The sequence below is a fragment of the Dermacentor variabilis genome, chromosome 2 (genome assembly GCF_050947875.1).
Source record: "Dermacentor variabilis isolate Ectoservices chromosome 2, ASM5094787v1, whole genome shotgun sequence".
Lineage (NCBI taxonomy): Eukaryota > Metazoa > Arthropoda > Arachnida > Ixodida > Ixodidae > Dermacentor > Dermacentor variabilis.
The window spans coordinates 153,220,720-153,234,724 of NC_134569.1; the positions used below are offsets into that span (position 1 = coordinate 153,220,720).

At 43.5% G+C, this 14,005-nt stretch overlaps 1 protein-coding gene across 3 annotated transcripts; it reads left to right on the plus strand.

Annotated features, from left to right (window-relative positions):
* The first annotated feature begins 260 nt into the window (after positions 1-260).
* On the plus strand, positions 261-13,504 carry Arf1 (ADP-ribosylation factor 1). Of its 3 annotated transcripts, none has more exons than XM_075682283.1 (5): positions 261-403; positions 1,206-1,419; positions 8,063-8,173; positions 9,352-9,476; positions 12,420-13,504. In XM_075682283.1, the coding sequence occupies exons 2-5, from the start codon at positions 1,272-1,274 to the stop codon at positions 12,579-12,581; spliced, it is 546 nt and encodes a 181-aa protein (XP_075538398.1). In that variant the 5' UTR covers positions 261-403; positions 1,206-1,271; the 3' UTR covers positions 12,582-13,504. The 3 variants fall into 3 exon arrangements, with proteins under 3 accessions (XP_075538398.1, XP_075538399.1, XP_075538397.1); XM_075682284.1 differs by having other exon boundaries at positions 345-416; XM_075682282.1 differs by having other exon boundaries at positions 370-501.
* Positions 13,505-14,005: the final 501 nt, after the last annotated feature.

Sequence of the window (14,005 nt, forward strand, 5' to 3'; positions counted from 1 at the left end):
AAACATAACAATTTCGGGATGGTTCGGTTTATGAATGATACACATAAAAACTAGCAGCTTTGGCAAGTGATAAAGCTCCCTGCTCTATTGGGGGACATTCACCATGCATCTCATAAGTAGGACAACGATAAAATAAGTTAAGTGAGAACAGTTATAAGATTCGCGTATTTATGCGGCTAATTTCGCAGTGCATAGCAGCACACGTTCTGACATTAATAAGATAAGGCTAACATTTTATCTTATAAATGCGTACAGCGTGTGGCGCTGGATGAATTTTCTTCTTACAAACAGATGTCGCAGTAAAGAAGAGAAAAAAGCCGATAGCGACGTCACGTTTGTGACGTGGCTTTTTTCTTGGAGTTCACCGTTCCACCTCCGCCATATTTTGTCGTCCGTGCTGCCGGTACGTGTGGATGGTTCGTTTTGAATCCTTCGTTTCAACTGTCTCTTCACCTTTTATTTTGTGCTGCCCGGTCTGAGAGCGTGTCTAAAGTTGTCAAGGTGCGATTTGTCGTTCAGGATTTTCCTGTGCTCGTTTCCTGTCGGTAAATTTCTCGCCGAACATTGCAGCGGCCCACAGAACATGCCCCTTTTACCGCCATTGTATCGTATAACTGAGCTTAATTTGTGTAATCGTGCGAATTAAGCTAACTTTTGAAGGTCTGTGGTTGCCGGCGGTGTTGCCGAAAGCCTTATTATAGTTGCTGACGCGAGAGTATGCATTCCGGCAGTGCTAGTTCCGCGTCCTTTGCCCTGCCTTCCTCTCGGGCCCGCGGTCGGGTACTTGGTTCCGTTCCTCGCTGTCGGCGCTCGAAAGCTGGCTGTTAATCCTGTTAAAAGTGCAGGTTTAGACCGGCGTATGTATTGTTGACGTGCCATTGTGTATATATCTGGAGGTATTGCGCCACTGGGAACTGAACGTGGTTCATCAGAGCCTGCTTTTTTTTTAATTTTGACATCACACTGCAGCGTAAAGCAACTAAGCCTTCTCTCGTCAAATATGTGCATGTGTGGGGCGTCGATGAGGCGATGTTTCGCAGTCGGTCACTCCCCGAACGACCCTCGTGTCGGCGTGCGCGTTCGCCCGAGAAAAAAATGTCATCCTGTCGCGCTTTTGACAAGCTAGTGGAGACTCGCACCGACCTCGTCGCCACTGGCCGTTTGTTTCATTTCTCTCCGTTTATTTTTTCTTTTTCCTCCTGCAGGTGGTAGCCCCACAGTTTGGAAAAGCAAAAGTAACCCCCGCACGTACCGCCACCGCCTAGGAGAAAATGGGGAACATATTCGCGAACTTGTTCAAAGGCCTTTTCGGCAAAAAGGAGATGAGGATCCTCATGGTGGGCCTGGACGCGGCCGGAAAGACTACCATCCTGTACAAACTGAAGCTGGGCGAGATCGTCACAACCATTCCCACCATCGGTGAGTAATAACTCGTGTTGCGCAGCGTAGCGTCCACTCCTGATGGTCAGGTTGCGACTTTTATCACGTAGGCCCAGATCTTTTTTTTTTTTTTCCTTCTGTTTCTCCGGCATTACTCATTCTTTGGGCGTTCTCGGAAGGGCACCTATGATAGCACTGCGTAACAGCTGCTTCGCATTTGAACGGTGCCCGATGGCGTTATTTGCTGTTCCCGTATTCACTTCTCCAGACTCGAGCCCGTTTTTCATTGGGAAAGTAGAATGCACTGGGCGAAGGTTCTTGTTGAATCCCCGCGTACGGGGGCAGTTTGGGCTATGCCGCTTCTTTTTGGCTTGATCACGATCTGGAACAATGCATACGTCCTGACAGGCTTCTTCGTTCGTCTCCGTTTGGTTGTTCGTCGCTGCTGAAGTGGGCTTTCGATGACAAACATGAAAATTTTAAGGCTCTTGGGAATAAGGTTTCTGCTACCTTCCTATTTTTCAAAGCCAATGGTGCACATAGCATCACGGTTGCTTATGACAGCAAGTGAATTCCTCAGTACATTCCACTAATTATGTGATCGAATGGCTGCTCATGTGGAAGGCAAGTCAGTATTTGCTGATTTGGGACCTAATTTTGGTCAGCGTTTCCGGGCACTTTTATGGCAAGTTCCAACTACCATCCTTGCACACCTTAAAGCTCTAAAATACCTGCATACTAGATCATGAAGATGAAGAAATTACGGCCACTGACGAAGTCAAGGTGAAAGAACACACAGAGACGTTTCGAGACTGCATCACAGAGACACAGAGACTTCATCATCATGTTACCTGACCAGACGAACTTTCATCGAACTCTTGAATACTAGATCAACTCTGCTAATCCCATTTTTCCTAATTGCATTCAATAATGTTCTCTTATAATCTATTTTACGAGCCTATCACTGTTATTGAGCAATTACGGGAACCTTTTTCTTGAAACGAACCAGAAAAATTTGACATAATTTACCAGCTCAAGTATCAAGTACCAGTACCAAGTAGACACTGCCTAGATATGGTGTTGTGAGGCTGGTTTTGGGGAATTTCTTGGTGGTATTGACATCACCTGTTTCTCATTTTTTGTCCTTTCTGGCCTGTCAAACCTCAGCTTATTGAAACCGACATTTTCACTTGATCCAGGTTAACGTCAGACAGATGCTATTTGCATCAACTTTTTGGTATTGAAGAAAACCATGGGGTTGGAACGAAATTAATTCTAGAAAAGAAAAGGCAGTTAAGCAACCAAATAGAAGGCTGTGTCAAGGACTTCAACTGAAGAGAGAAGGTAGTTTGGCAGAAAAATGAGATTGTCAATTGCATTGTGCATAACTCATTTGCTCTACGTAGTCCAAGGGACTGCAGTCCCTTTTCAACTTATTGAATCTCTGTAGTGCACTTACGGGTTTCCACAATGACTTTCACCAGCATTGCTGTCACTTTCTACACAAATTCACTACCTCAAAAAAATTATGCACATCGCACGCAATGTGGGAATCGACCTAAGCGAAGCTTTCAGTGCAGTTTGTTTTGACGATAATTAGCATTGATGTTGACGCCCAGGGAGCTCCAGAGGGCATTGTGCACATTTGACACAGTGCAGCCCAAACGAGTTTCTCGCGTGTCCTTCTCTGCCACACTCCTTCCATGTATGTACATGCTCTGAACCACCCCCTAAGGCAGTGTGCCAGACGACAGCAGCAATGGGAAAGTCGAAGGAAGAGGCAAAGAAAGCTTCACTTGGAAATGAGCTTTTCAGCTGTAGTTTAAATGCTCCTGATATCCATTTATGTGCACCTCCTTCGGTGGCTTCTGCTGCATAAATTCAATTCGTATGCTAATCTTAAACTGGCCAGTAGTTTCAAGTAAAATAATGTGCAGTATGTGCAATTCATGGATTGCACTGTAAAGTGTCATCCAGTTGCAGAGAAACCTCCAGGCTGCGCACAGTCGGGGAAATGGGCAAAAATACGAGACTGCCATTAGTTAGAAACTGTGAAGTTTTGTCATCTATGCGCCACTTATCATTCTCACTGCACTTGCCATTCTGACTGCAGTGAGGAAGACTTCTTCCTCACTGCTTCTCAAATGCTTCAGCTCTGTATAGCAACTCTAATTGTCTCACTTAGCAAAAAAAATTTCGCTAATTACACATTCAGAACCAATAAAACATGACCTTCCTTACTGGACATTGTTTAAAAAAAACTGCAGCCTTCTTTGTAATGTTTTCTTTGCTTGTGTGTTGTAGCTACAACCTTAAATATATTTAGGGTCCTTCGTTTTCAGGTTTCTGCCTTTGTGAAATATGGGGGGGTAAATGTCTGATTATATTTTAAGAGGAAAGCTAGGGATTAATCAGGTTTTTGTTGTCTGGTACAAAAATTGGAGGGATATCATGGGTTTGTTGTCCAGCAGCCCAAAGCTCTAGACTTTTTGGTAAGTACTACAAATGAATAAAACAAGCAGTGGTCTCCTTTCGGACGCAAACTCTATTTAAACAAGCAAAGTCACTTACCAGAACCTGTAATGGCGGACAGCTGCTTGCAAATCGTGTAGTGAACTCATCTCTAGAAATCGTAGTTGTCAAGCATTACTAATACATTTAAAAGAAACCACAATAACAGGAGACGGGCATAACCTCCCTTCCTTACATGGTTCTCTGCACTTTCCTTAACACAATGAAAAAGTAGTGCACAAGGCCACGTTTCGTTGCACTTTCTTATTGTACTAGCCCTAGTTGACGTACATTGTTAGTATATGCATTGCAAGCATGTCTGTGTCCATCCTAGACCTGTCGGGCCTTGCATCCTTGTTATCGTGTTTCATCGGCCTATTTCTATGTGCACTGCAGGACGAAAGCCTCTTCCCGCTATCTCCAGTTACCCCTGTCTTGCGCTAGCCAATTTCAACTTGTGCCTGCAAGTTTTCCAATTTCATCACACCACTTAATTTTCAGCCGTCCTTGACTGCATTTTCTTTCCCTTGGCACCCATTCTGTAACCCTACCAGTCTACCGGTTATCTGCGCAACTGCACTTTATTTCTCTTAATGTCAACTACAATATCAGCTATGCCCATTCGCTCCCTGATCCACACTGCTCCCTTCCTTTCTCTTAGCATTATGTGTAACATATTTCGTTACATTGCTCTTTGTGCAGTCATTAACTTGTCCTGTCTAACTGGTTCCAAATACAAGCCCTTGCAACAAAATTAATGTACTACCAGGGATGGAAGTGCTATGCCAATTGCGCCATCTTGTGCCAAAACTAATTGCGAATGAAGTTTGCCAAATTTAGCAGGACATGTGTGTTCAATGCTCACACAACTATAGACATGCATTGGCTAGCGCTTAGCCATGCAATTCAAGCCTAAGCAATCCCATTCAGTGTCAGCATCATTGAAGTGTGGATGTTTGGTGGCATAATTGTAACTAGGCAACAAGAAAATGAAAACTGTATTGTACTGTACAATGCATTACGAATGTTTTGTAAAGATGTTAAGCATTTGCATATATGTAGACCAGCTAAAGATGATTTGAACTTGTGCTCATTTTATGGGGCAGTCGGGAAGGAAAGCCGCAACGAGTGAGTAAGGTCGTACAGTCATCTCAGCATGTAGCTCATCAGTTTCGTTTTATACTTCAGCATGAGATTTCATGCCCTATTGGTGCATCTGTTTTGATTAAAGGGCGAACGCCATGAACCACGTCTGGTTACCGTTACCGGAATGACAGTGCAGAATGCCAACAAACAACCTGCTTGCTTTCATGAGACTTCTTAGTCACAAATATCCAATGGCAACTGCAATCTTCACTCAAATTTGCATGCAGGCTACACTATTTTCTGCCAGATCACTTACCTCACAATATCTGGCTCTTGCCACTGCAGAATGCAAGCCAAGGGTGTAAAGTTTCACATTTTGTCAACCTTAGCGGCCGAATTGTGATAGTAATGAAACGTTTGGCGAAACTGCAAGCCCCTGAAATCGTGTTCGCGGCAACAATGTTCACGACGCGACTTGCACAGATTGAGTCCGAAAATTTCAATAAGCTGTCGTTCAGTGCACAAAATATCAGTTGCCATTTTACATTGGCTTTATGGCTCCTGTGGCAGAACTGTAAACAAGCCCTTTTAATCGCGCTTATTCAAAATATTGGTCAACGACGCAGACCGGAAAGCCAGTGAACATTTTTATCCCTTTACTGTTTTCAAAAATACGGAGTGTTTTCTCGGCAAGTGATGTGAAATATTGGCAGGCCAAGCTATGACCAGGGGAGGTATTCTGTAAGAGTCCGCCTGGTGGACATGTCCATTTCGGTGGACCTAGGTGGACCTTTGTAGAATGCCTCTCCAGTATGTCACTTCGCATTTATTCTGCAATATTCTATCTTGACCAAAGGTCGCCAAGAATTAAAAATTACTTGAGAGCACTACGCAAACAGCATCCAGTGTACCTTGACAGGTGTTCATAGTGGCCACTGTGAATATTTCTCGTTCATTGTGCTTGAATATGTTCAATTAGCTAAATTTAGACATTTGCCTAATCGATAAGATGTTAATAAAAACGTTGTGGATGACTTTGACAAATGACTGATTACGGCATTTAGAACAACCTAGGATTCGTGAAGACTTTTTTGACTAGAAAGAAAGCATGTGAAATAAATGAGAACAAAAAAAAAAACTGCTGCGACTGTGACAACGCTTTTGCACGCCAAAGCTTGCATCAATCTTAACGCAAACCTCATCACATAAGGGCACAGGGAACGAGCGGCCATGCTTTTTTTCGCTGCGTCAGCAGTTTTTGGCGTGCACCTTCGCTCCCTATCGAATGTGAAGCAGTGAGACCTTGCAGCGGTTCAGAAAGCAGACCATTACAAGGACTGTTACAGTGGCCCAGGTTTGCATGTTCGTATACACATAATGCACTGATAAGTGTTTACATCTGAGATTACTTCTGTTACTGGTGCGGGGACATGTCGTCACGTGGACTTAAAAAAAATTTGCAGGCTTTCTGTCTCTCTCAGTAATAAAGGACCACACTACCTAGGTTACTACAGACACTGTTATCAGTAATTTCTCGGTGTATTCCACAACCTTCGCATTGGCACACTATTGAATAAGTAAGGCAATAAAATTAAATATTACTTGCTCATGCAAAATGAAAAAAAAAAAGAACACTTGCACTAAAACGAGCCTGTCATCATAATGGGTGCTGTTCACGAAAAGCCTAGGGTATTTTTTCTTGCCCACATTTAGTTGGCACATCCGATATGCAATTTAATGTTTAACAGTTGGGCGGATGACAATTTTTCCGCATCGTAAATTTTGCTCTGCTTGCGTGCATCCACAGAGCTGATCTGCCATATCCTAATAATGTTGTGCAAAGTCAAATAAGGAACATGTTTTCTTCATATGCCTGCACTTCTCATGTTGATGTTTACCAAGCTGCTCCAAAAAGTACAATTCATGCCCCAAACCCCGAACAAAGTGCCAAATTTGCTGCTCTGAGAGCTGCTCCAAAGCTTCATTGGCCACTTCCATCCCTGTAATTACCAACTGGGCAAACCAGCCACCCTTCTTTGAACGCAGCATGTATAGTTGGGTAAACATCCTATGAATGTTAAAGCTACTGTTTGCAATGCAGAGCCACATCAGGGCTGCATTAAATTCCTTTGTAGCACACTACCACCATTTACACGTGTGCCACCCATGGGAAATACAATGCAAAGCGCCATTGTTGTGGCGGCTACTAAAAACTCGACAAGTTTTTGTTTACTCAAGGTCGGCCGGTGCTAACCAATATTATATTTTTGTTATCGGCTGGTAGTCACATTAGTGTTTCTCAAAAACGAGAATATACCATGTTCATCTATTAATATTATAATGCAATATATCCTGACCACTTGCTTTCATTATCATTTATTTAAGGGTTAATTCGGGTAGAAATCTGGTTTAATGATTTCAAGAAAATTTTGTTAAGGTGCAAACATAGGGAATAACTGGGTTTTACCAGAAAATGAACGACCCTAGATATGATCTAAAGTGGTCTTTATCATGTGACATTTGACCACAATGTTGGTTTTCATTATGCAGATAGCTACACAAATGTGCTGCTGCTATAACTTGCCAATTTTCTCACTGAAATATCACCAAACACAAATAGTGGTCTTACCCAAGTAAGACAACAGAAAAGGGGGATAGAAGTTATAAAATTATGCTGCATAGTGCACGAAACATACCATATGTCTGTGTGAAGTGTGTTGACTCAAATAGCAATTTGCATCAAGACTGAAAAGTTCGTGGACTTTAATGGTGGTCATCATGCGTGCGTATTATGTGCAGTGGCTCCCAAAACATACATTCCCTTAATAACACATGCCTTGCAACAGATGTGCCAATGAGCCACCTTGAAGAGAAAAATTGCGTTGCTTAAATTGCAAGATGTTGCTGAAGACCTGGTCTTGACCCACATTCAAGAAGTACTCTCTCAATAATGCACAGCCTTAATTTGAACTCCATGGTTCTTGCACCTAGTCGTCTCTAGCATAACATTGTGTTTACCTGTCTGTTTCTTTTTGGACTCGTTGTAATAGTTGCTTTCTTGTACCTTTTCGCTTCCTTTCTTTAGGTTTCAACGTGGAGACAGTAGAATACAAAAACATCAGCTTCACAGTGTGGGATGTTGGTGGCCAAGACAAGATTCGTCCACTCTGGCGCCACTACTTCCAGAACACGCAGGGTACGTAGGTGGTACTGTGAATGCTTGTAGTGTTTTGTAATTGACACTTACGAGCTTTTGGATGTATCCATCCACTATTTCAGCACTAATTGCCACATGGAAGCCACTGTGTGTAAGGATGAGCTTCAAGCGAGGCTTAAAGAAGGAATCCTGTTTCAGTGTGAAACATTGATGCAGTAAGATAAGAGGCAGGGCTGGCAACATGAATGTGATGCAATCTCTCGGCTCCAATGTGAGAGAAGGTAGGGAAGGAAAGTTGCTTGCGGATGCTAGTCGAGGCAAAAAAGGAGTGTGTGTCCACGCTGGCAGTGAAGCTTGCCTCCCAGCAGCATGGCAACGTGACATCTAAGTTTCTCCTGTCTAATAATAATTTGAACAATCATGGCGGTAAGATGCTCTCTAGGCAGTGGGTCCATTATGACCTGGATCAGTCCAGGTCATAACGGAACAGGTTGTAACATTCTTTGTCCTGTAGGGAAGAAGTGCTCGATGGAAGATTTTAGATAGACCTCTATTGGTAAAATTGCTGCCAATGGCCTTCATGTCACAACTAAGCTGTTGTCAGCCTTGGAATACATATTGATGTTCCCCTTAACAGGGGACCTTGCCGTACGTATTGATCCTTACTGAAACCACAATATAGGTAGAAAGGTGTGCATGCATACAAAATGCAGTGGCCAGGAACATGGCAGCGCCAATATCACTCTTCCCTGCAAATTTGGTGTAGCTACTTCACTGGTATTTGGTCTGAGCAGGTGAATGGCCTGGTGCCTCCTGTCTGTAGCAGATAAAGCATTTCTGCATTTTTTTAGATTGGATTGCAGTTTTACATGTGTGTGTAAGCCAAGCAAGGACATTTTGCCTTCTAAACATGTTAAAATGTCCAAATGTTCAGTTAATGCGAGCCCATGCATGGATGCACATCATGACGTGTGCACCAATCTATAACCGGCATAGCTTCCATGTTGCAGCCTGTTGCCTATGCATACAACTCTGCACGGCCATCTTTGTTGCTGTTTCTGCTACGATTCTTGAAAGTGAGTTTGAATAGCGTGACATTTTTCCCGCGTGACTACCGCAGAGATGTAATGGCTGCAAAAGTGCAGTGCAGTCAGTCATGCTTGAATTGTGACTTTGCTCTCAAAGGTTGCGTCCTGACCTAGATTTCTCTCCATCAGGCTTGATATTTGTGGTGGACAGCAACGACAGGGAGCGAATTGGTGAGGCAAGGGAAGAGCTCATGAGGATGCTCGCAGAGGATGAGCTCAGGGATGCAGTCTTGCTCATCTTTGCCAACAAGCAGGTGGGTCTTGCTCTTCCATCTTGCATGCCGTAGTAAGCCATGTGGGCTGCTTTGCTACAGTTCAGCATACTGTATTTATTCGATCCTAAGCCGACCCCCCCCCCCAAATCACTTTACCAATTGCAAGAAGACCAAGGTCAATTGTAAATAGCCGCAAAAGACCATTATCCGGTGCCAGTCACGAAATTGTCTCAGGTGACTCGCCGTCATCACTGGGCTCTGTTATTTGACGGTGCCAGCAACCTTCACGCCTTTACAAAGTCTGCTACAGCCACTTCATGGTCTCAGCCTCATTGTGGGTCCGTAAAGACCATTTGTCCTGCAGCACACTTGAAAAGCTGGCTGCACTGCTTTCGCCAGTGACGCACATTCGTCTAGTCTATACTGAAGTCTCTACAGGCTTGGAGGTTAGATCACTCCTTTGCCGCCAGCACAACTTTTCACTTGAATGCAGCGCCGTAGTGGCACTGCTTGCTCAGTGTTATTACACCGATGTCTCAACTGCAAGTGTGCACACATACACACACACTCTCGATAATAAAACAATGAACACACAGCATCACATATGCTCACACAGCATCCACTCAAAGTGGTCAAAATGGTGCCCTTCTGACTGTGTTTGGTTCAGATGCCCAGTGAATCATGATGGCTACATAATGTCATTTCGCAGTGGCGTTAGTAGGGTGCCATTTTAACAGCTCCTAACAAAATCTTCAAAAACTGGTTTTTAAACACTATTGGCTTAGTTTCAAATAAATACAGCAACTAACAACTGCAGCTTGTTCTGTGTGTCTTCTCGTTCTAAGGATGTTCATGAACGGGGGTAAGTAGAGGAATCCACTGAAAGAAAGCAGTACAAATGTGATGCTAGACACAGTGAACAAAATATACTGTGTATTTGACTCGTTGTTTAAGAGTGCACTGATGGTCATGGAAAACAGTAATGAAGCCTTATTACACAAACGACATTTGTAGAATTACGCCTGCCTTGCTAAGACTACGAGAACTCACCGTGGTGACTGTGGCTACTGCTTTCTATGCTGAACACAAGATCACTGACTCTGTTCCTGGCTGCGATGGCCACATGCAGCTGGTGGTGCGATGCAAAAACGCTTATGCACTATCTTTTGGTTGCATCTTAAGGAACCCAACTGGTCAAAAAGTAAACCGAAGCCTTCAGCTACAGCTTCCTTGGGCACTTAAGCCCCATCTGTTGTTAAATTTAAATGTTACTGAGTTACAGTTGCAGTTGGGGTAGGTTCAAAAAGAAACTTCCTGCAGGTTTGAAAAGTGATGACATTGATGACATTTCTTTGGTTAGTGCAACCATGACAGGAATAGATTGTTAAAATTATTGGTGTATTGCAACAAAGGGCGAGATTGTAATGCTGAAGATGCCACGACACGAAGTACTTCAATGTTTGGAAACCTCCTTGACATTTACTTTGTTCGAGAGCATCATCTCTGCATCATAGTGAGAATGACTGCTTCCAGTAAGATCTTTTTTTTTTTCTCATGCATATGCGTTGGCTAGCAGTGTCTTGCATATTAAAAGGACACAAAAGAGCTGAACAATTTTAGATGTATTAATAAATTGCCCTTGTAATATACCAAAATAGCCTACTTATACCATGAGAAGAGGCTTGTATGCAGTAATTTACAGTTACCACGAAACTTATTACCTACCGTATTTACTTGAATCTAGGCCAGCCCTAATTATAAGCCAACCTTCAGATGTCCGAAGCCTGAAAAAATGACAAAAACTTACCTCGAATGTCGGTCGAACAAAAAATGTGAGGACAGCGTTCACAACATTAAAACAGCATTTATTTAATATGAACATGCAAAGCTCACTCTGTTATCGATGCTAGCCTCGTTGCTATAGCCCAGACCACACGCACGCTTGTGGACATACACCCATGCATGCACAGACAGTTCGGCATGGCTCACACGCATCTAAACGCGGCGCAATCTCTGTGAACAGCTCGTTATTATTGTGCACTTATTTTCCTTATCGCTGTCATCTCGTTGCGGCACACGCAAAAAGCATCCCCCCACTGCCCCCTCCTACAACAGATGTTTTCCTCACCGATGCTAAAGTCTCTCCCAGTGGAACGTTTGACGGTGCCTCTGTGGCTAGCACTTTTCATTTGAAAGCGGCACTACAGCGGCATCGCCTGTTTGGTGCCATTACGATATCACCCGATACGACACAGGTCAAAATAGCGATGTCGCTCATGTACTTCCATTAGCTACTGGCACGGGTAATAGTGGCTGCGATAGTGACTTTTCTAGGTGGCTCTAGCTATGCACCATATTTGCCATTTTAAATTACAGCCTGGCACGTTTCTTAAAATCAACGAATCTAAGCAGATTCCAGAGTTTGGCATAGGATAATTTGAAAAAACTATCGGCCTAAATTCGAATAAATACGGTATACCACGAAATTCTATTTACTATTACTATAAAATTAGCCACCACGGTTGCCTAGTGGCTATAGTGTTGCACTGATGAGCTCAGGGTCACGTGTTCTATCTCAGCCAGGACGGTGCATTTCAGTGGGTACAAAGTGGAAAAATGCTTGCTTACGTAGATTTAGATGCATTTCCAAGAACACCAGACGGTCAAAATTAATCTGGAGTCCCCCCCTCACTACAGTGTGCCTAATAGATTGTGGTTTTGGCACATAAATATATAGTAAACACAAACACACAAACAAGTACATATTTAACTGTGAAATTAAGAAAAATCAAAATTTGAAAGAAAATTCTTAACTGCAATCTGAACTGTTTTAGTGCTTCTTTAGTGTGCCTTTAAAGCCATGAACATTTTAAAAGTAGGAAGTTTCACCATTGTTGCAGATTGATTTGAATGTTGCACTTCATCTGCACTTGCAGTTTCTGGGGCACAATGTGTTCACGCCTTGTCTGCACTTTGTTTCAGGACTTGCCAAATGCCATGAATGCAGCTGAGATAACGGACAAGCTGGGCCTGCACTCTCTGCGCAACCGCAACTGGTACATCCAGGCCACCTGTGCCACCAGTGGAGACGGCCTCTACGAGGGCCTCGACTGGCTCTCCAACCAGCTCAAGAACCAGAAGTAGAAGAGATACCACAGAAGACACTACACCACAGTAGTGCGTGCGCGCATTGTTGGTTGGGTGGGGAGAGCACTTTTTTCCAAGAAGGACGAGAGAAAAGGACTGGATCGCCTCATCCTTCTGTGGCAGCCCTCTCTACAGTCCACCCTGCCTTGGAGAGGGGTGGGAAGGCACAGAGAGATTTTCTTTTATCCTGATCGCTAACTTTTTTTTTCTCTCTCTCTCATCTGCCTTTCTGTCTGCCACCAGTATTCCCTTTTTTTTTTTTTTTTTTCTGCTTGCTGCTATTTTCGGAAACCATCGGCCTTTTCTTTTTGTCATCCTTGCCTGTGTGCTAAGCCGAAAATCGTCTGCTGGTCCAGTCAAGTTCGCCTGCTGCTGCATAGGCTTTCTTTGTCCCGGTTACCGAGTGTGATGCGTCGGCACTTGCCATGTCCCAGTGTTTCTTTTTCTCGCCCTCTCTCTGCTGTAGAGCAACTGACGGACCTTTCTTTACATGTTGCTAGTACCCAAGGTGGCATACAGAAAGGCTTTGTAAGGATGTGTGCGCGCGGTGCAGCAAGGATGGACTGATCAATCAACATCACATGTGCTTCTTGTATTCCGTGCTGGATTTTTGAATTAAAGGCATGGTTTCTCGAGCACCCTTCTTATTCCGTTGTGCGCAGGAGCAGGTCATATAGAAGAGTGGCGCACGATTGTACATAATTCTGTGCAGAAGATTGGGCCCAATTGTGTGCAGAGGATTTTGGCAGCAGGCCAGGCTTGTGTGTGTGGGGGGGAGGGGTGTTATTTTATTGTGCATTTTTGTCCCACTAGGCTGTTCATAATTTTTTTTCTTCTCTACCCGTTAGGACTGACTGTTTTTCTTCAGTGTATTTGAGATGCTTGTAATTTTCATTACAAAATAAAAATAAGGACCTTCACCCTGTTTGTGTTCATGCACTGGACTGTGTGACCCTAAATCTCAATGGGTCTCGCTATTCGGCGTGCTCAACTTCGTTCATTGAGGTGAGTGCACTCGATGCATTTAGTGTTAAAGGCAGAATTTTGCCTCGCAAGACATTCTTTGGCTGCTGTGCAGTTCTTTCAGATGCCACTTGATCCTGTTGATTGAAAACTTGCTTTCACCACATCTCTTGCGTCTTCAGAATTGTAGAAAGTGTACAGCTGCTGAAAAGATTAGCAATTTAATTGTTTAGAGAGTTTTGTCGTTTCCAGGATTTAGACTCCATGCGGAAACTCTACCAAGACCAAATATGAGAACAATTTCGTGTTTTGAAAAGCTTGAAAAGCACTTATCCAGTCACTTGAAAATTATAACTGGTGCATGACATTGTGAAAAACAATGAAGTGAAACTGCTACACACAGCACACTGACACGAAAAAGACCCAACTGTCTACCTTGCCACCATTCTGCACATTGT